At 37.6% G+C, this 21,238-nt stretch overlaps 1 protein-coding gene across 2 annotated transcripts in view; it reads right to left on the bottom strand.

Annotated features, from left to right (window-relative positions):
* Window positions 1-21,238, bottom strand: part of Smchd1 (structural maintenance of chromosomes flexible hinge domain containing 1) — a 143,331-nt gene that overhangs the window by 82,970 nt on the left and 39,123 nt on the right. For both annotated transcript variants that reach the window (XM_052750093.1, XM_052750092.1), the window contains exons 11-20: window positions 19,881-20,001; window positions 14,642-14,825; window positions 12,827-13,021; window positions 10,614-10,727; window positions 9,859-9,965; window positions 8,872-8,954; window positions 8,590-8,703; window positions 6,149-6,226; window positions 5,540-5,659; window positions 1,827-1,971 (exon numbers count right to left, since the gene is read on the bottom strand). In XM_052750093.1, coding sequence (XP_052606053.1) covers window positions 1,827-1,971; window positions 5,540-5,659; window positions 6,149-6,226; window positions 8,590-8,703; window positions 8,872-8,954; window positions 9,859-9,965; window positions 10,614-10,727; window positions 12,827-13,021; window positions 14,642-14,825; window positions 19,881-20,001 — 1,261 coding nt within the window. The remainder of the gene's footprint in view (window positions 1-1,826; window positions 1,972-5,539; window positions 5,660-6,148; window positions 6,227-8,589; window positions 8,704-8,871; window positions 8,955-9,858; window positions 9,966-10,613; window positions 10,728-12,826; window positions 13,022-14,641; window positions 14,826-19,880; window positions 20,002-21,238) is intronic.

The raw sequence follows: 21,238 nt of genomic DNA, 5'->3' as shown, positions 1-21,238 counted from the left end.
TTGCTTCAAATTCATAACCCCCCCCAGTCTCCCCAGTACTGAGATTACAGATGTGTGCTACTCTATAGAGCTCCAAAAAATTCTATGGTGGAAAAAAATATGACCAAGCAAGTATAAGTGATACTAATGGTGCAAACACTGAAAATAATATGACAGGTTGTCATAAAATAAAGAAACCACACATGTTGAGTTGATCAAGACACAAGGAATAAGGCAAGCTATATGCCCAACATATGTCTGACATAACAGCACACCTGCCACTGTACAACCACTGGGCTAACTGCTGATAATTCCATAGCACTAGTCTTGGAGGACTGGCTTTTCCGTTATGCATCTGTAAATACCTTGACAGTATTTAAGAACAACAACAACCAAAAAAAAAAAAAAAAACTCAAAAAACAAAACTATAAAAGGGGCAGATACAAGCAAGAAATGTACCCTATACTAGAAACCCTACGCACAACCACCCCTGGAATCTGCCTTAGCTTACTTTCATTAGGCTTGTTCACAAAAGTGTGACTTGGTGAGAATATCAACAGGCACACCTTGACTATTTTATCACTCCAGACTCTCACTGCTGATACAATAAGAAAGAAAGAATACAAAGGTAGACCACAATACACCCCTAACAAAAGAAATACTCAAGTACACCAGGTTCACATGGTAAACTCATGGTTTCCTCAGTCTTTTCTATGGATCCCTTAAAATCTTGCACTCAGTAAAATTTTAGGCAGCTTCTACTACCTAGTCAGCAGAATGGCATCAGAGAAGTCCAAATAACCAAGTGGCTTTCATGTCGCTGTAAGCTTGGTAGAGTATATGCTAAGTACCTTTTCTACTGCTATGTGCAAGTGATACCTAGGTTAGCTATCCAAGAGAAAATGGTACAAAGAACATCATAAGGTAAAAAAAAAAAGCCCATTTTTCTCAAGCATAGAATTGTTTACAGGTATTTTCTGAATAGACAGATTTAAAATGATAACATAAAGATCTTAACAGTCTTTGATTTTACAATCAAGTAACACTATTTCATTTTAACTCATCCCAACAAAGTGTTCCAATGAACAAAACACCTAGGCTCATTCTACACAAAGAGATGAAGATGGGGAAAAAAAAGCACAATTTAAAATTTATTTATAGTGTGTATGTGTGTACACTTGTAGTCCATGGTGTGTATGCAAATCATGGTGTGTATGTGTGAAGGTCAGAATCTATCTCCTTCTACCATGTGCATCCCAGTGATTAACGTACACCTTTAGGCTTGGTGGCAAGAATCCTTATCCACTAAGCCACCTTGAAGGTCCACACTGATCATTTTAAGTTACCCTGAGAGATGACTCAGTAATGAAGCAGATTTCTTTAATCCCAGCACTCGGGAGGCAGAGCCATGTGGATCTCTGTGAATTCGAGGCCAGCCTGGGCTACAGAATGAGTTCCAGGAAAGGCGCAAAGCTACACAGAGAAACCCTGTCTTGAAAAAAAAAAAAAAAAAAAAAAAGAAGAAGAAAAAAAAAAGAAATCCCCCTAACATGAACTTAAAAACAACAGCAACTAACAGAATTGCCACGGGACAACACACCATACTTGTAAAAAGAAAATGAAGTACATCTCCAATGACTTCAGCAGTAAATTTAGTAAATAAGCTTCTGTGAAGTAATTTACACATGATATTGTAGCCACAGAGGATGGCCTGAAGCCAAATACATTAGGAATTATAAAATTCATTTAAAACATTAATACAAATGCTAACCTTATATAATTTACACAAAAAAGAGTAAAGACTTAGCAAACACAAAAAGACAAATACAAATAAGTCCTTCAATTACCTTGCTTCAAGAACTGGTTGAATATCAGATAATAGTTGGGTAGTGTGACCGAATTCATCCTGTAACTCCAAAGGAATATTGAATGGAACTCCAACACGAAAAGGGGAATCAAGAAGACCGAATGAAAACTTCTCTGGCTTGCCCTCTTTAACAAAAACAAAAGAGAAAATAAATTATGAAGAAAACTTACTGGAGGTCAGAAGTAGACCCATACATATCCTGGCAATTACAACTACAATGTAGATGGCATTTGAAATCTGTGCAAGGACTGGGAAGATGGCTCTCGCAGAAGACTGAGTCTGGTTCCCAGCGCTCTTGTCAAGTGACTCACAGTGCCTGGAACTACAGCCCCAGGATATTGGAGGCCTTCCTCTGGCCTCTGCGGGCACTTGTACACATACCCACACACTGAATATAATTAAAAATAAAACAAAAACTTACAAAAAGAATCTGTGCCAAGATTTAACTATTGCCAACAACCAGCAAGTGCAAATAAGTATAGAACTTTATCTCACACCACATGTAAAAGAAAATTCAAGGGGTAGACATCAAAGTGTTTCTTTTACTTCCTTTTACTCTTATTACACTTACTGAAACAGTCTCACTATGTAGGCTGGGCACACCACGCCGTCATTAGACTTGTGACGATCCTCCAATCTTTCTTTCTTTCTTTTTTTTTTTTTTTTGATTTTTAAGACAGGGCTTCTCTGTGTAGCTTTGCGCCTTTCCTGGAACTCGCTTTGTAGCCCAGGCTGGCCTTAAACTCACAGAGATCCGCCTGCTTCTGCCTCCCAAGTGCTGGGATTAAAGGCTTGCGCCACCACCGCCCAGCCGATCCTCCAATCTAACTTCTAAGGGGGAGATTATAGGTGTATACCATCACGCCAAACTTCAAATTGTTTCTAAGCTCTCAAATTATTAGAATATAATGAAGAATGATTATGCCCTTAATTAAGAACTTCTAAGTTCTCAAAAACTAAAAATGGATTTGATGAGCTTACAACAAGGGATATATGTGAAACTAACTGTAACACATGCAATAAGGAACTAAAAGCCAAGGAAAGAATGATCTATTTATTTACACATGTTCCTGTGTACTCATGTGCATACAGTGTCAGGAACTAATTCGGCCTTGTATATGCTCCAGCTGAGCTTACACTCTATCCATGAACCATCTTTTCTCAAAGTGTGATCTCTAATCTACTAATTTTGACTATCCCTTGGAATTTACTGGAAATGAAACTTAAGAGTCCACCCTTAAATATGCCCAATCAGAAACTCTGTGAATAGCCATGCCACTGACAGAGATATTCAGGAAGTTGCCTGAGCTACAGAGAAAGTTCTAGGCTAGCCTAGGTGCCTTATTGAGATCCTGTCTAAAAATGAAAATGACGGGGATATTGCTCTGGTGAGGGCTTGTCTACCACACATGAGGCCCTAGGTCCAATCCCTAGTACAAACAAACATGCATGAAGATATTCTGAGAGTGACACTCAGCAGACTGTGCTTTAATAAGTCCTTCAAGGTAGTTCAGTTACCAACTCAAGTAAAGCACAACTTCAAACTAATAAAACAAGCACTGAAATGAACAGGCTTTCAGACGACACACATGGACTAGAAGCAGCACACACTTTAAAAGTTAGAGAAAATGCCTAACCACTCATTTTACTATGTAAATGTTGAGGTTATATGGAATAGGCTTGTGGGAAATGAATTCTAAGTCTACTGCTGAGTGTTCTGCACATAGTTTTTGAGATTTCTTGGTATCAATCCTAGAGAAACTAGCATATTTAAACAACAACAACAACAAAAACAGCTTACGTTTTTTAGTAAAAAAAAAACTGGAACAACATAAATGTTTCAACAGGAAACTAAAATATAACAAATCTATACCATGAAGTACATTTGTAGAACAAAAAATAATTTTATGAAATAAAACCTTGGGGATGGAGCGAAAGCTCAGTGGTTAAAAGCACTGGTGGAGGACCCAGATTTAATTCTCAGCACCCACATGGCAGCTCACAACCATCTGGAACTCCAGATCTAGGGATTCAGGTTTCTTCTGCCCTATATGGGCACTAGACACAAATATAGTGTACAGATACATGAAATCTTCTAGAGGTCCTTCTGATTAAAAAAGGCATGCAGCTCCAACTTCTCCAAAAAACAAAAAGAACCCCCAAAAGACCATTATGATACTACAGATATTTAGGAGACCTAACTCTACAAAACAACCAACCAACAAACAAAAAAAGTAGACTAATACGTTACACATGGGCAAACGTAGGAAGCTAAGAGTATCAAATCCTTAATGCCCAAAGTAAATCATACTACAGTATATTCAAGCTGTTATGAAACTGGAACACAACTAGAAAAATAGTTGAAATTGGCTTCAGTTCCCAAAATCACCATTCCTCAACACAGAGAACAGTCATGTCTCCTCATCCTCAACACAGAGAACAGTCATGTCTCCTCATCCTCAACACAGAGAACAGTCATGTCTCCTCATCCTCAACACAGAGAACAGTCATGTCTCCTCATCCTCAACACAGAGAACAGTCATGTCTCCTCATCCTCAACACAGAGAACAGTCATGTCTCCTCATCCTCAACACAGAGAACAGTCATGTCTCCTCATCCTCAACACAGAGAACAGTCATGTCTCCTCATCCTCAACACAGAGAACAGTCATGTCTTCCTCATCCTCAAAGAAGAAAAGAGGTAGGTCTAAGGAATGAGAGACACAGCACTAGGAAAGGATGAAGAGTTTATTGAAAACTGGAAAACCAACTGAAGGATTATATATATAAAAAGTCAGACCTCTCCCCTTTCAGCTGTTATACCCAGCCTGACTTTCTGTACAATGGGTGCCAGACAGTAACCTTCCCTAGCAGAAGACTGGAAGGTTCCACTCGAGACTCTCAATAGCCAAAACTCAAAGACCTGAAAATTCTCATAATTGAAATAAAGCATGTTTTTATGTATTTTATTTTGTAATGTAAGCAAATATGTCATGTAAGGTAAACACAGCAAACAAGCAAGCATACAACCCAGCAAGTGTGAGACATACTATGAATAAGGAAAAGCACTATCAAGAAAAAGCCCTAGAGAGCGAAGATATCCAATCCATGAAGTGGGAATACAATGCTTTAAAAAGGGAATAACAAGGAATGATATAGCAAGATGGGAAAATTTAATATAAATTCGAGAATGTTAAAGTAATCTCAAGTAAAATAAATAAAAGCAGAAGGTGTAAAGGAGAAAAAAATTAATTAGTGTACATGTCTGGGGACACAGTACTTTCATATTAGATATTATTAAAAAAAACACAAAAAACTAAAAAAAAAATCAAGTATTTCAAGAAAAATGCCTAGAAAATAGAATGTTTCAAAACTAAAAAGGCTGACTACACAGAAGCTGATGACAATGATCCTATAATTATAAAACTGAGGGAGAAAATCCCCCAACATCTGAAATCACCCAAAGGGTTAAGAATCAGAATAGCTGTAGACTATGCAAAGTGTAAAACTAACTAAATACATTTTTTAAATGACATCTTCAGAATTAAGAACGAACACGAACGATTAATTACTTTTACAGTCATTTAAAAATCAAGATGTTTACTCAATTATGTATCTTTTATTGAATTATATAAATTCCCAATTTAAAATGGCACTATCAGCAGATGGAATTATACAATAGTGTTTTGCTTACCTTTAACAGAAAATTTTATTGCTTTAGATGGTAGTGATCTTCCTGCATAGGTATCTGCATTACTTTCATTCAATACCACTTGTAATTTCAATGTATAATTACCCAGTTTCTGGATATTTTCTGGATAAATTAAGAAGAGATTAAACACCATGTCAACAGAAATTGATTTATATGTGATCTTCTTTTCAGGGGAAATGGGGATTTCACAAGACTGTCCAGCCTGTTCTTGAACCAGTACACTCCAGTGGTTCTCCCTGCTGAGCTAGCTGAGTAGCTACAACAGATATGAACCACCATGCATGGATGTGGGTTGTTTACAGTGGGGATGGGGATCAATCCTAGGGGTCAACCCTGGTAGGCAAGCATAGTAAAGACTGGAGGGAAGGCTCAGCAGTTAACATCACTTGTTGCTCTTGCAGAAGGACCAGGTTTGGTTCATAGCCATCCATAACTTCAGTCTTGGGGAACTTGGTGCTACCTTCTGGTTTCCATAGGCACTAGGCAAGCACACTGTATATATACATACATACATACATGCAGGCAAAACACTCATACACATAAAATAAAAATTTGAAACCTAAAAAATAAACAAAAATAAGAGTAACTCACCCATTTTTTTAAACCAGTAAGGCCATTTTCCTCCATGTTGACTGATATGTGAAATGATTTCTTTATTTCCACTTGAAGCTTAATAAAAAGAAAAACTGCCTTAAGAAACTGAGTATAGATAGATCTGGGTGGTGGTGGCACACGTCTTTAATTCCAGCACTCGGGAGGCAGAGCCAGGCAGATCTCTGAGTTCGAGGCCAGCCTGGTCTACAGAGCGAGATCCAGGACAGGCACCAAAACTACACAGAGAAACCCTGTCTCGAAAACAAACAAACAAACAAACAAAAAAACAAAACAAAGAAACTGTGTGTAAAATAAAATGAGGTGTCGAAATAGCATCAAATACAGTTATCTTTATTTGCTATACAATTTATAATACTGCTTTGAAGCTTCAAACTATATATTATTATCTTATACAAATGAGCAAAAACAATGAAAGTTTATTTAGCTCATTACAATGCTTTCACTTGGAGGGTAAAGTGATGGACTAGAAGGCAGTACCTCCAAAGTAAGACATTCTTCCTAATATAGTATTTAAATGTCATGTGAAAGGCAGTATTCAGGCTAGGCTTGATTCATTTTTTGTTGTTGTTGTTGTATTTCTAAATTTCAAGTTACAGTTGATTAGTGCTCTGTAATAATGTTCAGTGAAGGGGAAGGAAGAGTATGGAATTTGATCTTTTTAACACAATTGGTTTTTGTTTTTATTTTCCTTTGGCAAGCACCTTCATGTTTATCCCATATTGATGGATATCTTTTATTATTAGATGCAAATTTTCTAATAGGGGATACCCTAGAATCTCACACATTCTTGATCCTTGGCCTGATTCAGTCTCCTGGTTCCTTTTCTTATTGGCAGTGAGATACATAACTTGCTGTAGCTGGTTGTGTAGTCCAAGAAGCTCTCTTTGGAGATTTCTACTCAGTTATAGTTTGGATCTTTTGTTGTTGTTTGAGCCAGAGTCTTAACTATAGCCCTTTCTGGCCAGATGTCCTTACCTCACAGAAGTCCATCTGCCTCAAAAACATGTATTACCATGCCTGACCCTGTAACCTGAATCTTGACTTTAAAGGGTAGAAAAGAATTTCAGATTGATAAGTCCAGGCTCAGATAGATCCAGAGATGAATTCTACCAGACTTTGAAAGAAGAACTAACATCAGTGCTTCTCAAATTATTCTATATGTCAAGAAAGGAAGGCAAACTACCAAACTGTTTATAAAGCCAATATTTCTCTGATTCCAAAACTGGGAAAAGACAAACAGAAAAATAGTATAGATCAATCTCCCTAAAGGACATAGATGTAAAAATTACCAGCAAAATATCTGTTGACTAAATTTAAGAATTAAAAAAAAAAATTTGCAATAACTCAAGCAAGCAAAGAACATAATGAAACTGTTACAAGGTTTTCCATATAAGTTTTATTCTTTTGGATGGCTTTGTTTTGTTTTTAGACAGGTATCAAAATGTAGCTCAGGGCTATAGAAATGGCTCAGCGGTTAAGAGCACTGGCTGCTCTTCCAGAGGTCCTGAGTTCAATTCCCAGCAACCACATGGTGGCTCACAACCATCTGTAATGAGATCTGGCGCCCTCTTCCGGATTGCAGGCAGAACACTGTATACATAATAAATAAATAAACCTTTAAAAAAAAAAAATGTAGCCCAGGCTGGCCTGGGACTCACTATATAGGCCAGGGTGGCCTCAAACCTGCAATAATTCATCTGCATCAGCCTCCCCAATGCTGAGATTACCAGAATAAACAACCATAAGGGGCTGTCTATGTACTTTAAATTATGCCGAGCATACTGAAAGACCTCATATAACATAGATGTACTGACCTTAGAATGGCCCAGCAGTGCTGTGGAAGTTGACCCTTCACTACAGCAGAGTTAGCTGGGCTCTGCAGGGTGGCTACCCACAAGCTGCACACTAGTTGTGGTTTCATGCAGTCGCCTCCCTCCAAATATGACTTCGGCTCTAAAAGTCCTAGGTTTTTCAGTTTTTTGTTTTGGTTTTTGGTTTTGTTTTTGGTTTCTCTGAGTAGCCCTGGCTGTCTTGGAACTTGCTCTGTAGAGCTGGCTGGCCTCAAACTCACAGAGATCTGTCGGCCCCTGCCAAAGTCCTAGGTATGATTTGATCAAATCATTTCTCCTTTCCCAATTCCTGGAAATGTCCTCCAAATTCCTAGAACAACTCATAGGCATTTGCAGATTAGATTCCTCTTCTCGAGCCACAAAAAACTCCTATTCCCTGAATTTTGGGCACTCAACTATTCCTCAGTTGAGTTGCCCTACATGACCTTTTGGAAGAATGCACCTTAATTTCTATTTTCTAACTTTAACCAAATCTGCTGTATTAACCAGATTCAAGTCATCAAAAATTAGAGCCATTCAATCTCTCTCATCCAGTCACTCAAGGCCCAAACTGATCTACACTCTTACTGTGCAGTATAACTTTAAGTTCCACCAGCAGCTTCTTTGATCCTCCGTGACTTGTCCCTGGGAGCTTCTGCATAGCTTCCCCCTTCTTGTTTAGTATTTCGATCCTTAGTGCACCTGCAGGAATGCCCAAAGTGAAAAGAAAGGCTATCACAATTACCCATCAACAGTCCGGAAGATCTTCATGTTACATTTCAATATTCTATAGTTTTCTATATATTAGAAGTAGACAAAAATTTTTTATAAGAAAGACAAAACCAACAGAGGGAACATTAGAAAACGTACCAATTGGGGTTCCGGCAGGCCTAACTTCATTTGGCAATAATTCATCTCCTTCAGGCCAAGTTACAGACAATCTATCAGGGAGCCTATTATAAAACCAGCATATTAATGTTTTGTGAATTTAGTTAATTAGAAATATGAAAATTAGCAGATAGGTACTATTGATACATTTTGAAAAGTTAAACCTAATCCCACTATGTCTAATAAAAAGCCAAGATAAAAATCTATCTTGATATTAACACTTAGATGTGATTTTTCTATTTATAGTACATGTATACCCTTTAAAGACAAAATAACATCATTAGCTTGATCCAAAAATAGAAATGTCATCTATTTCATTTTCTTTCCTTTTTTGTTTAATTTTAAAGTGATGGTGGTAGGACCCCCTCTACATTAGTACATGCTGTCCTAGAACAAACAGCATAGCTCAGACTGGTCCTCAATGGCCCCACTTCAGTGTCCTGGGGACACTGCTTCTTCCTTATTGGCTATTTCTTTTTTAGTGCTCTTTATTTCTTAGAAAGTGCTAGTTTCCTCTAGCTGTAAGCCACGCCAAATGATTTCCTTTAAATGCCCATGTTAAGGTATAAATAAATGTGACACTTTAGATAAGATTTCTTTTTCTAATGTTCCCATCTAACTACAACTCTCAATATTTAATGTCAAAGAGTTCACCTCAAGGCACATAACACATGTGAGAATACTGAACAGCACTACAATTCTTGGATTAAAACACATTATTTGAATCCAAAACTGTACTTTATACATTCAAAAATTATACTATATATTGCACTATATACTATATATTGAAATATATATCTCCCCTTTGAGACAGGGTATCATTATGTAGGCCTGGCGGGCCTGGAACTGGCCATGTAGGCTAGGCTACCCTTTAACTACAGAGATCCGCCTGCCTCCACCCCCACAGGTGCCACTGTGCCCAACCGCAATTCTTAATTTTATTTGTTTGTTTTTTGAAATTTGACTTACTTTGCCATTTCATCTTCTACATATTTTTTAATTGTTTTCTCAGCAACTGTCCTATCCAGCTTTGCAATGGGTACAGTTTTTATTTCATCATACAGCGCCTGGGGTTCCTGAATAAGAATTTATACCAACATTACAAAGATAACAATTTAAATTAAGTTGCTTAGTTACTAAACAAACCAATCCATGTATTTCCTTCAAAGACATCAATTTTATCCTAATTAAGTATACAAATGCGAGTAACTATTCTTACACTTAACTATTTTCACTCTTAAGAATCTAACTTTAAAAATTATTATTATTGTGTCTGTGTATTGAGTATGTGCATGGGCACACGTTTGAGGTCGGAGGACAACTCTTAGACCTGAGAATCAGTTTTACAACTTTACCTCTAGTAACTATTTTCATTTTTTTAATTTAATCTACATAATCCTAATAAAATCCAAATAACAAGAAACAAGCTAAGGGGAAAAAAACATTTTAATCTTGGATACTTATTCTTAGAACAGAATTCTGTCCAGTGATATTACTCGTCTGTGAACATAGTGAAAATTTGCCTTTTATAAAAGCACTATTATACTAATAAAATATATAAATATATGTAAAACATACAAACATTAAATATGGAACAGAAAACTATGCTGACATCACTTCATTCAACAGGAAAAAATGCAAGCCAATTTCCAAATACCATTATCTTTATTGCCATATTTACATAAAGATGGTGCCAAGAGACTATCAGTCACTTGCTTTCTTACCATTGCAATCTGAACTTCACCTCCTGTAGCATATACTTCTCCATCATGATCACCATAAAGGAAAAATCTTACTATGCTTCCATAAAAGAGAGGAAGTGTCTTGATTGTCTTGACCTAACATTTAGCATAAATACTCAGATTAATATTTTCTAAGAGGAAACAGGTTTAATAACTACTTTATGCAACTGTTATGCATGTGAAAAACATTCATTAACAATGACTTCAAACCAATGAAGCAAGTAAGATGTGTGAGGCTTAGCACTTATTGCTGGCAAATCTGTGTTAAGACAGGAGCTTCTCCATTCAGATATGTCATAGTTAAGCATGTGTTTCTAGACTTTGACAAGTTAACATTCCCATCAAATACATTAGCTCAAGACTTGTTTATGAGTCAGGTGTGATGGGCCTATTTATAATCCCTGGCACTTGGAGTTGAGCACTGGATTGCTCAGTCCAACACAGTCACATTGTGTCATTCAAAATCCATGTCTTGGGCTGGAGAGATGGCTCAGAGGTTAAGAGCACTGACTATTCTTCCAGAGGTCCTGAGTTCAATTCCCAGCAACCCCATGGTGGCTCACAACCATCTGTAATGAGATCTGGCTCCCTCTTCTGGCCTGAAGGGATACATGCAGGCAGAACACTGTATACATAATAAAATAAAAAAAAAAAAAAAAAAAAAAAAATCCATGTCTTGCCGGGCGGTGGTGGCGCACGCCTTTAATCCCAGCACTCGGGAGGCAGAGCCAGGCGGATCTCTGTGAGTTCGAGGCCAGCCTGGGCTACCAAGTGAGTTCCTGGAAAGGCGCAAAGCTACACAGAGAAACCCTGTCTCGAAAAACCAAAAAAAAAAAAAAAAAAAAAAAAAAATCCATGTCTTCCCTTGAAAAGGTAGTATCAATAGCTTCAGAAATTTAAAATAAATCAAAAACCACTATAAATTATTTTGATTCATATGTACATGTCGTAGCAGAAAAAACCAACCAACTTAATGTTTCCTATTTTTCAGAACTAATTATTTATGTATGTCCATGCTCAGATAATCCATAAAGCATTTACTCAAGTCCATGGAGCAGTTGACAAACTGACTTGCAACTCCTTTTTTGGCTTCCTGACACTCTAGTTCTCCTAGTTCCCTTCATCGCACTAGATATCCTTACTGTCTAGACACCAAGCTCCCTTCTGTCCTGATATAAATGTCATAAACGCCCCAGGCCTCGGATTCTTTAGCCATGCTTGCTCCTTCTAGGGCTTTAATTATATGATGGCACCCCTCAGAGTCATGGAGGGAAGACACGTCTTTCTAATTTGCAACTGTTGAGTATATCCAAGCTTCTGCTTGAGGTTAATTTAAATGCTACTTTTTTTGGTTTTTTCGAGACAGGGTTTCTCTGTAGCTTTGGAGCCTGTCCTGGACTAGCTCTGTAGACCAGACTGGCCTCGAACTCACGGAGATCCGCCTGGCTCTGCCTCCCGAGTGCTGGGATTACAGGCGTGCGCCACCACCGCCCGGCTTACTTTTTTTTTAAGGTTTGTTTGTTTGTTTATTATGTGTACAGTATGCCTGTGTGCCAGAAGAGGGCACCAGATCTCACTATTGATGGTTGTGAGCCATCATGTGGTTGCTGGGAATTGAACTCAGGACCTCTGGAAGAGCAGCCAGTGCTCTTAACCTCTGAGCCATCTCTCCAGCTCCAAATGCTACTTTTTAACCCAAAGTATGTTATGGTTTGCTCTCTTCTTCCAAATCCTAACATCATCCAACTTCAGAAAATTCTCTCCTCTCCTTACAATTCTCTTCTCATTCAAATTATCATTTTACTTATGCTTTTACTGTTTCCATTTTTAGGTTACAATATTCTAAGATCAAAGCACTTTCAATCTCTGCTATGTTTACAATACATTTAAAATCAGAAAATATTGTTCAACAACTAAAAACCTAACATCAAAAATTACTTTACAACACATTAATACAACATTGTCACTCCAAGTGAGTAAAGTTAATGCAAGAAATAATACTTTGCTCATGGAGCCTTTGGCAATAAACAAGATTTTTAAGACATCATAAATTGTATATTAAAATGGTTTCTTGTTCATTCTTTAGAGGTTCCATAGAAACTAACATAAGCATTTTTGTAGTTGACAAACTCTAATACACCTAAACTAGTTGGCGATTCTACTAAGAACTTAATTTGAACATAAGCCGAACCTACCAGTTGACCTGCTTTGTATATTTTTCCATCCCACTCTATTGCTGAGTATGTTGCCCAGGGGCCTTGCTTTTTAGAGGGAAGATCTGGACGGGTAATTACTCCTTTAAAAAGTGTAAATTTTATTTGTTTGTCATACTTTTCATGACAGTCCTTCAGCCATAAAGCAAATTCTCTGTCAATTTTCATTCTCTGCTCCTGTAAAACATTAAAATGTTCTATGAAATAGTTATTGATAAACAAAAATAGCCTTAGAAATATCACTTATTTCCTTTTCCTTTCACACATCACATGTCAGAAACCTAGATGAACATTAAAATATCTTGCCAGACCTTTTCCTATACTAATTTAGGGGATTTCATAAAATTAAGGCATGCTTTTCCTTATGACATTCTTTATGCCAAAGTTATACAGAAAAATGGAGCAAAATTTAAAATGACTTAACTTATAAGAATGAAAGGCTATAAAAACTGTTATGTGATGTACTTTTGGCAGCTAAGCATTACATTACTTAAAGAGTAGTGCAAAGTAAATGATTTTGAGGTATGTACTTATGAAAGTACACAATTAGTCCTATTGAACTTTCAAAAACTTCTACCCAATGAAATCATTTTGTTTTATTACCAGTGCATGCATTTTAATATTGATCAATCTCAAATCACCTTTGAGCCAAAAGTATTCCATAATTATACGCGCCCCCCCTTTGGTACCTTACAAAGCAAGACAAAATTGCATAGTTAAGGGGTAGTGAGGTGGCTCAACCGGTACAGACACTTGCCACCAAACCTGAAAACCCAAGTTCCGTCTTTAAAACTCACATAATGGAAGGAGATAACTGACTCTAGCAAGTTGTCCTCAGACCTCTACATGCATGCCCTGGCACACACATGCACATGAACATCAACATGTGCAAGAACAAACAAAAAATTATTAAAGCCTTATAGAGTAGTTAATGTTCAGTTCCCGTGAAACACAATTATACATATTCATATTAAGTGGAGATGATACTAAAGTCTCGATACTAAGATCTAATAAAGTGGGGCATGGCAGCATATGCATGTAATTCCAGCACTTGGGAGGTAAGAGGCAGGAGGACCAGACAGGATCAAGAGTTCAAGGCCAGGTTAGGCTATAAAAGGTTTGAAGTAGGCCTGCCATACATGAGACTTTCTCACGGGGGTGGGGGGGGGGGGGTGGGGGTGGGGTTGGGGGTGTTAATAAAGGCAGGCAAGTAAATTTTATACAAACACAGTTTAACCAACTTAAAATTTTTTTACTGTGATGAACAGTTAAAAACTCCAAATAAAAAAAAATTAAATCACCAAAGTCTTAGGAAAAAAAACTTAACTGACATATCAAAGCATAAAGGTTACACACACTGATGGGGTACTATGTAATATTGCACATATATATTATATAATATTCAAATCTGGCTAAACTGGCTGGAGAAAAAAACTTAGCTATTAAGTGCACTTGCTGCTCTTTGGGTGGGTCATTGCTTATAAGTCTAGCTCTATGGGAGTTGATTCCTTCCTTCGGCCTTCATGTGTACTTGCGTACACACACAAACACAAAATATTTAAATGTTTATTTCAACAAACATTGAGTATTTAAACACAGAAGTCTTTTGAGTAAATGAATCTAAATATTAAATATTAGTAAAATATATTAGTAAATATATATAAAATATGTATATATTAGTAAAATAGTATTAGTAAAATATGAAATATTAGTAAAAACCTACTTAATGTATACATTTGGTTTAATTTAAGAGAGATCACTGGCTAATATTCACAGCTTGAAACTTAAAAGGCATACCTGTCCATTTAAAATTCGTGTAAAAAGGGTGTTCTTATCTTTCAATTTCAGCTCAAGATCCATAAATGTCAGTTTATTTGTGCTGACCTGAAATCTGTCATTAGTGAATAACGCACCAGATATTCTATTAAAGCACTCAATTGGGGCAAGCCCTCTCTTCTTAGGAGGAGCACACCAGTCAAAGCTGGAACAGAACAACATTATTGGTCAGTAAAGAGTAGGTTAAAGATACCAGCCCAGACTACTATATCCAGCAAAATGTTCAAACACAACAAATAGAGAAAGGAACACACTGCATTATAAAACCAAATTTAATTAGTATTTACAGATACAACTCTATAGAAGGCACTAGAAAGAAAATCTCAGCCTGAAGAGGTTAACTACACCCAAGAAATAAATAATCCCAGACCAACAAATCAAAGAGAGGGAAAAACCCCACAACATAGTAACAAATAACAGGAATCAATAAACACTGATCTCTCTCAACATCAATGTCTCATTTCCCAATAAGAAGACACAAACTAAAAGAATGGATACAAAGATCCATCCTTCTGCTGCATTCAAGAAACTTACCTTAAAAAAAAAAAAGGAGCCGGGCGGTGGTGGCGCACGCCTTTAATCCCAGCACTCGGGAGGCAGAGCCAGGAGGATCTCTGTGAGTTCGAGGCCAGCCTGGGCTACCAAGTGAGTTCCAGGAAAGGCGCAAAGCTACACAGAGAAACCCTGGCTCGAAAAAACCAAAAAAAAAAACCAAAAAAAAAAAAGGAAACAAACACACACACCTTAACATCAAGGATAGACATCACCTCAGGGTAAAAGGATAGAAAAAGATATTCCAAGAAAATGGACCTAAGAAACAAGCTGGCCATAGCCATATTAATATCTGACAAAAATAGATTTCAAATCAAAACTAACGAGAAGAGGTAGGGAAGGACACTACATACTCAATGGAAAAATTCAACAAGAGGACTTTTCAATTCTTAACATCTATGCACCAAACATGAAGGCACCCATAAGTTCATAAAAGAAACACTACTACAGCTAAAGTCACATATTGACCTCACATACTGATAAGTGGGAGACTTCACCTTTACCAAGAGTCAGGTTATCCAGACAAAAACTAAACAGAGAAAGGCTGGAACTAACTGATGTCATAAACCAAATGGACCTAAGAGATATTTGCATTTCACCCAAACACAAAAGAATATACCTTCTTCTCTGCACCTCATGGAACTTTGTCCAAAACTGACCACACACTTGGAAACAAACAAGTCCCAAGAGATACAGGAAAATGGAAATTTCAGGAATCCTATAAGACCACCATAGATTAAAGCTGGATATCAACAACAAGAGAAACACAAAGTTTACAAACTCATGGAAACTGAACAACTCACTATTGAATGAAAAATGGGCCAAGACTGACACTCAGGAAATTCACAAAATTGTAAGAGCGTATTTAAAAACCTGTACTCCCATCAAATTGGAAAAAAATCTAAAAGAAATGGATCATTTTCTCAATAGGTACTACTTACCAAAGTTAAATGAAGATCAGATAAACAATTTAAATAGCTAGTGAAACAGAAACAGTAATTATAAGTCTCCCAACCAAAGAAAGCCCAGGGCCAGAAAGTTTTAGCGCAGAATTCTACCAGACTTTCAAAGAGTCAATGTCAATACTCCTAAAAGTATTCCACAAAATGGAAACAGAAGGAACACTTCCCAATTCATTTTATGAGGTCACAGTTATCCTGATACCCAAAAGACATATTCAACAATGAAAGAGAATTACAGACAAATTTCCCTTATGAACATAGATGCAAAAATACTCAACAAAACACTTTCAAACCAAATCCAAGAACATTCAAAAAGACAATCCACCATGATCAAGTAGGCTTCATCCCAAAGATGCAGGGATGGCTTAACATATGAAAATGAGTAAATGTAATCTACCACATGAATAAATTAAAAGAAAACAACAATGATTATCTCACTGGATACCAAAAAAGCCTTTGACAAAAATCTATCACCCTTCATGGTGAAATTCCTGGAGAGAATGGGATACAAGGGACATAACTAAACATAATAAAGGCAAGTTACTGCAAGCCATAGCCAACATCAGTTTAAATGGAGAGAAACTAAAAGTAATTCTACTAAAATCAGGAACAAAAAAGAAAAGTACTATATTCAATATAGTACTTAAAGTAATCTTAGCTAGAGCAATTAAGACACTCAAGGAGATTAAGGAAGAAGTCAAAGTATCTTTATTTGCAGATGATATGAAAGTTTACGCAAGTGACTTGAAATATTCCACTGAAGAGGGGTGGGGTTGGGGAGATAGCTCAGCAGTTAAGAACACTGGCTGCTCTTCCAGAGAACCTGGGTTCAATTCCTAGCACCCACATGATGGCTTATAACTGTCTGTAACTCCAGTTCCAGGGGATCTGACATTCTCACATAGACATACATGTGGGCAAAACACCAATGCACACAAAATAAAAATAAATCATTTTTTAAAATTCCACTGGGGAATTCCCACAACTGATAAACATTTTCAGCAAAGTAACTGAATAAAAAATTAACTCTCAAAAATGAGTAGACCTCCTATATACAAATCACAAATGGACCAAGAAAGCAATCGGAAACAAAACCTTTTACAATAGCTTCAAATAATATAAAATATATTGGGGTATCTCTAAGCAAGTAAAAGACTTGTATGATAAAAACTTGAAGACAGCTGGGCGGTGGTGGCACACGCCTTTAATCCCAGCACTCGGGAGGCAGAGCCAGGCAGATCTCTGTGAGTTCAAGGCCAGCCTGGTCTACAAAGCGAGTTCCAGGAAAGGCGCAAAACTACACAGAGAAACCCTGTCTGGAAAAACCAAAAAAAAAAAAAAAAAAAAAAAAAAAACTTGAAGACATTAAAGCGAAATTGATGAAGCTATCAGAAGATTGGAAAGATTATCCATGCTCATGGATCAGTAGATTAATATAGAAAACAAACAAACAAACAAACAAAAACAAAAAAAGCCATTCAAGAGCAATCTACAGATGCACTTCCCCATTAAAACTCCAACACAATTCTTCACAGATCTTGAAAGGGCAATTTTCAACTTCATATGGAAACACCAAAAAATCAGGACAGCTAAAACAATCCTTAGATTTCAGAGTGGGATGATAAAAATAACTGCTGGGTGTATCACCACCCCTTATTTAAAACTGTACTACAGCGGGCGGTGGTGGCGCATGCCTTTAATCCCAGTACTTGGAGGCAGAGCCAGGCAGATCTCTGTGAGTTCGAGGCCAGCCTGGTCTACAGAGCGAGATCTAGGACAGGCACCAAAACTACAGAGAAACCCTGTCTCAAAAAAACAAACAAACAAACAAAAAACAAACAAAACAACAACAACAGAACTGTACTACAGAGCAATAGTAGTAAAAATAGCATGGGATTGGCATAAACATAGGCATATTGATAAATGGAATCAAATTGAAGATCCAGACATAAATCCACACACCTGCAGCAGCAGCCAACCACTCTCTGGTTGGATTTAAGGCCCACCCCATGAGATGGAATCCATGCTTTATGCAGCTCGTGTGGCCTAGAACCTGAGACTAGACAGGTCATGGATCTAAGCAAAGACCAAATACTACTGTTATGCCAAAGGAACACAGCAATAAAATGACTCCTAATTACATTCTGCTATACTCTTACATCAGTGCCATGCTCAGCCATCAGAGCTGCTTTCCTCCTACAGTAGATGGAAACAAAATACCAAGATCTACAACTGGACAGTTTGCAGAGAGGGAAGGACTCTGGGACGCTCAGTCCTAAATGGGATGTCTTCAACAAATCCATCCCCTCAGTGTAGTAGAATATTTTAAGGTGTGGTATTTTTGTTTGTGTTGCACTTTTTTAACTCTGTGAGACTGTGTTACTGTGCCTGTCTAAAACACCTGATGATCTAATAAAGAACTGGCCAATACAAGGCAGGAGAAAGGATAGGTGGGTCTGGCAGGCAGAGAGAATAAATATAGAGAGAAATCTGGAAAGAGAGAAGATCGAGCAGCCAGAGGAGGAGGACTCCAGGGGCCAGCCACCCAGCTACACAGAAAGCCACAGAGTAAGAGTAAGATTTATAGAAGTTAGAGAACAGGAAAAGCCCAGAGGCAAAAGATAGACGGGATAATTTAAGGAAAGCTGGCTAGAAACTAAGCCAAGCTAAGGCTGGGCATTCATAAGTAAGAATAAGCCTCTGTGTGTGATTTATTTGAGCTGGGTGGTGGACCCCCCCAAAAGAGTCAAACAACAACCTACAACACCTCAGGGCTCAGGGAACTCTTCAAAGGAGGGGGTGGAAGGAGTTAAGAACCAGAGGGAATGGAAGACACCAATGCCTTCTAGACACAGTAGGACTGACACACACCTGAACTCACAGAGACCATGGCAGCATGCAACCTCAGGTGAAAGCCAGATGGGGTCCCGGTGCTGAGAGGGGGAAGTGGACACATGCCCTCATCTTAACCCAGAAGTTATCTCCAATTAATAACCATTTGTAAAGAAAAAAATCAGCTTTCCCCAACAGAGTCTCACTGGGTATACAAACCATACTTAAGAACGGGCCCTAAGCCAAGCAGCAGATGGCCAACACAGAATGAGCTCAATGGCATTTTTGGAGTTTAGAGGTTTTTTGGTTTTGTTTTGTCTCATTATGCTTTGTGGAGGCATTTACAAAAATGTTTGTTGACCTTACAGGTCTTCTGCATATAAATATGCATATATATATATATATATATATATGTGTGTGTGTGTGTGTGTGTGTGTGTGTGTATACATATGTATGTGTATATATATATATATATATATATATATATATATTATGGTTTCTGGCTTTGTATTTTTATGTGATTTCTGTGTGTGTGTGAATATGTGTGTCTATGTGCCTATATGTGTTTTTTGTGCCTTTTCTTTGGTTATCTCTTTTCCTACTCATTGTTTTGCTCTGTTCAGGTTTGTTTTTAATTTTACCTGATTTTTTTTTCTTTATTTCTTTTTTTTTTTTAGATGCCTGCTTGTTTTCTAATAAGAGAAAGAACAAGAAAGGATGTGGATTCAGGCGGGTGGGAGGATCTGGGAGGAATTGGGGAAGAAGTAACTGTAATCAGAATATATTAAAAAAAACCTATTTTCAATTAAAAAAGGTTAGGTTAAAAAATGTAATCCACAACAATGAAAACTTACTCTTCAACTGATGTATATGGTATTAACCGTCCATTCCAAAAGCACTCAAAAATAGGTCTCTTCCCTCTTGCTGCTTTATCAAGAATGAAGCAATCATCATCATCTTCTTCATCTCTTAATTCTATAGCAAAAGGGTGAGACAACATTTTCATGTCCATAAAGCAGGACCATTTTTTTACTACTGTGACATCAATTTCTATAAGGGCACATTAAAGTTGCTTCAGAGAAATACTGCATACAGTCATTCGAATTGCAACAGAAAATTTTTAGTTAAAAAGATTTAGGAGTTCATAGTTAATATAAATGATTACCTACATACTATCTAGTATGAAGTAGGAGTATCGCACTAGCTGACAAGACTGTGATCTTTAAAGCTATTTCTTTCTTTTCTTTCTTGTTGTTAATTGTTTGTTTGTTTCAGTTTATTTTGACAGGGATTTTCTATGTAGCCCTGGCTGTCCTGAAATTCACTACGGAGACGAGGCCAGCATCAACTCAGAAACCCACCTGCCTCTGCCACCTAAGTGCTGGGATTAAAAGCATGTGCCACCGGGGGCTGGAGAGATGGCTCAGAGGTTAAGAGCACTGGCTGCTCTTCCAGAGGTCCTGAGTTCAATTCCCAGCAACCACATGGTGGCTCACAACCATCTATAATGAGATCTGGTGCCCTCTTCTGGCCTGCAGGCAAACATGCAGGCAGGACACTGTATACATAATAAATAAATAAATAAATAAATAAATAAATAAATAAATAAATAAATAAATCTTAAAAAAAAAAAAAAGACATGCTTACAAGGAAAGGGTATCTCATAGGATCCGAGGCTGGGTGGCGGTGGCACACACTTTTAATCCCAGAACTCAGGAGACAGAGCCAGGCGGATCTCTGAGTTTAAGGCCAGCCTGGTCTACAGAGTAAGATCCAGGACAGACACCAAAACTACACAGAGAAACCCTGTCTCGAAAAAACAAAAAACAGAGAACAAACAAACAAAAACAAAACAAAACAAAACAAAAAAATGCATGTGCCACCATGCTCGGCTTTTAAAGTTAGTTCTAATTTTTGTTTTTTTTTAAATTATACATCAAAAAAAGGTTTTTTTCCTACAGTGACTTCCTCTTCTCCACAAACAGGCTCTTGAAATCTGCACCTGAACCACAACTGCGGCAATTTTACAAAGCTAGCACCGCACGGTGCAGCGGCGGTGGCAGAGCACACCTTTAACCCCAGCACTCGGGAGGCAGAGGTGGGCAGGCCTTCTCTCTTCTCTCTGAATTTGAGGCCAGCCTGGTCTACAGAGGGAATTCCAAGACAGCCAAGGCTGTTTCACAGAGAAACCCTGTCTTGAAAACACAAAACA

This window comes from Peromyscus californicus, unplaced genomic scaffold, assembly GCF_007827085.1.
Source record: "Peromyscus californicus insignis strain IS unplaced genomic scaffold, ASM782708v3 Scaffold_21__1_contigs__length_65335640, whole genome shotgun sequence".
Classification (NCBI taxonomy): domain Eukaryota; kingdom Metazoa; phylum Chordata; class Mammalia; order Rodentia; family Cricetidae; genus Peromyscus; species Peromyscus californicus.
Note: the sequence above shows the minus strand (reverse complement) of the source record. Positions and strands in the feature narration are given on the sequence as shown.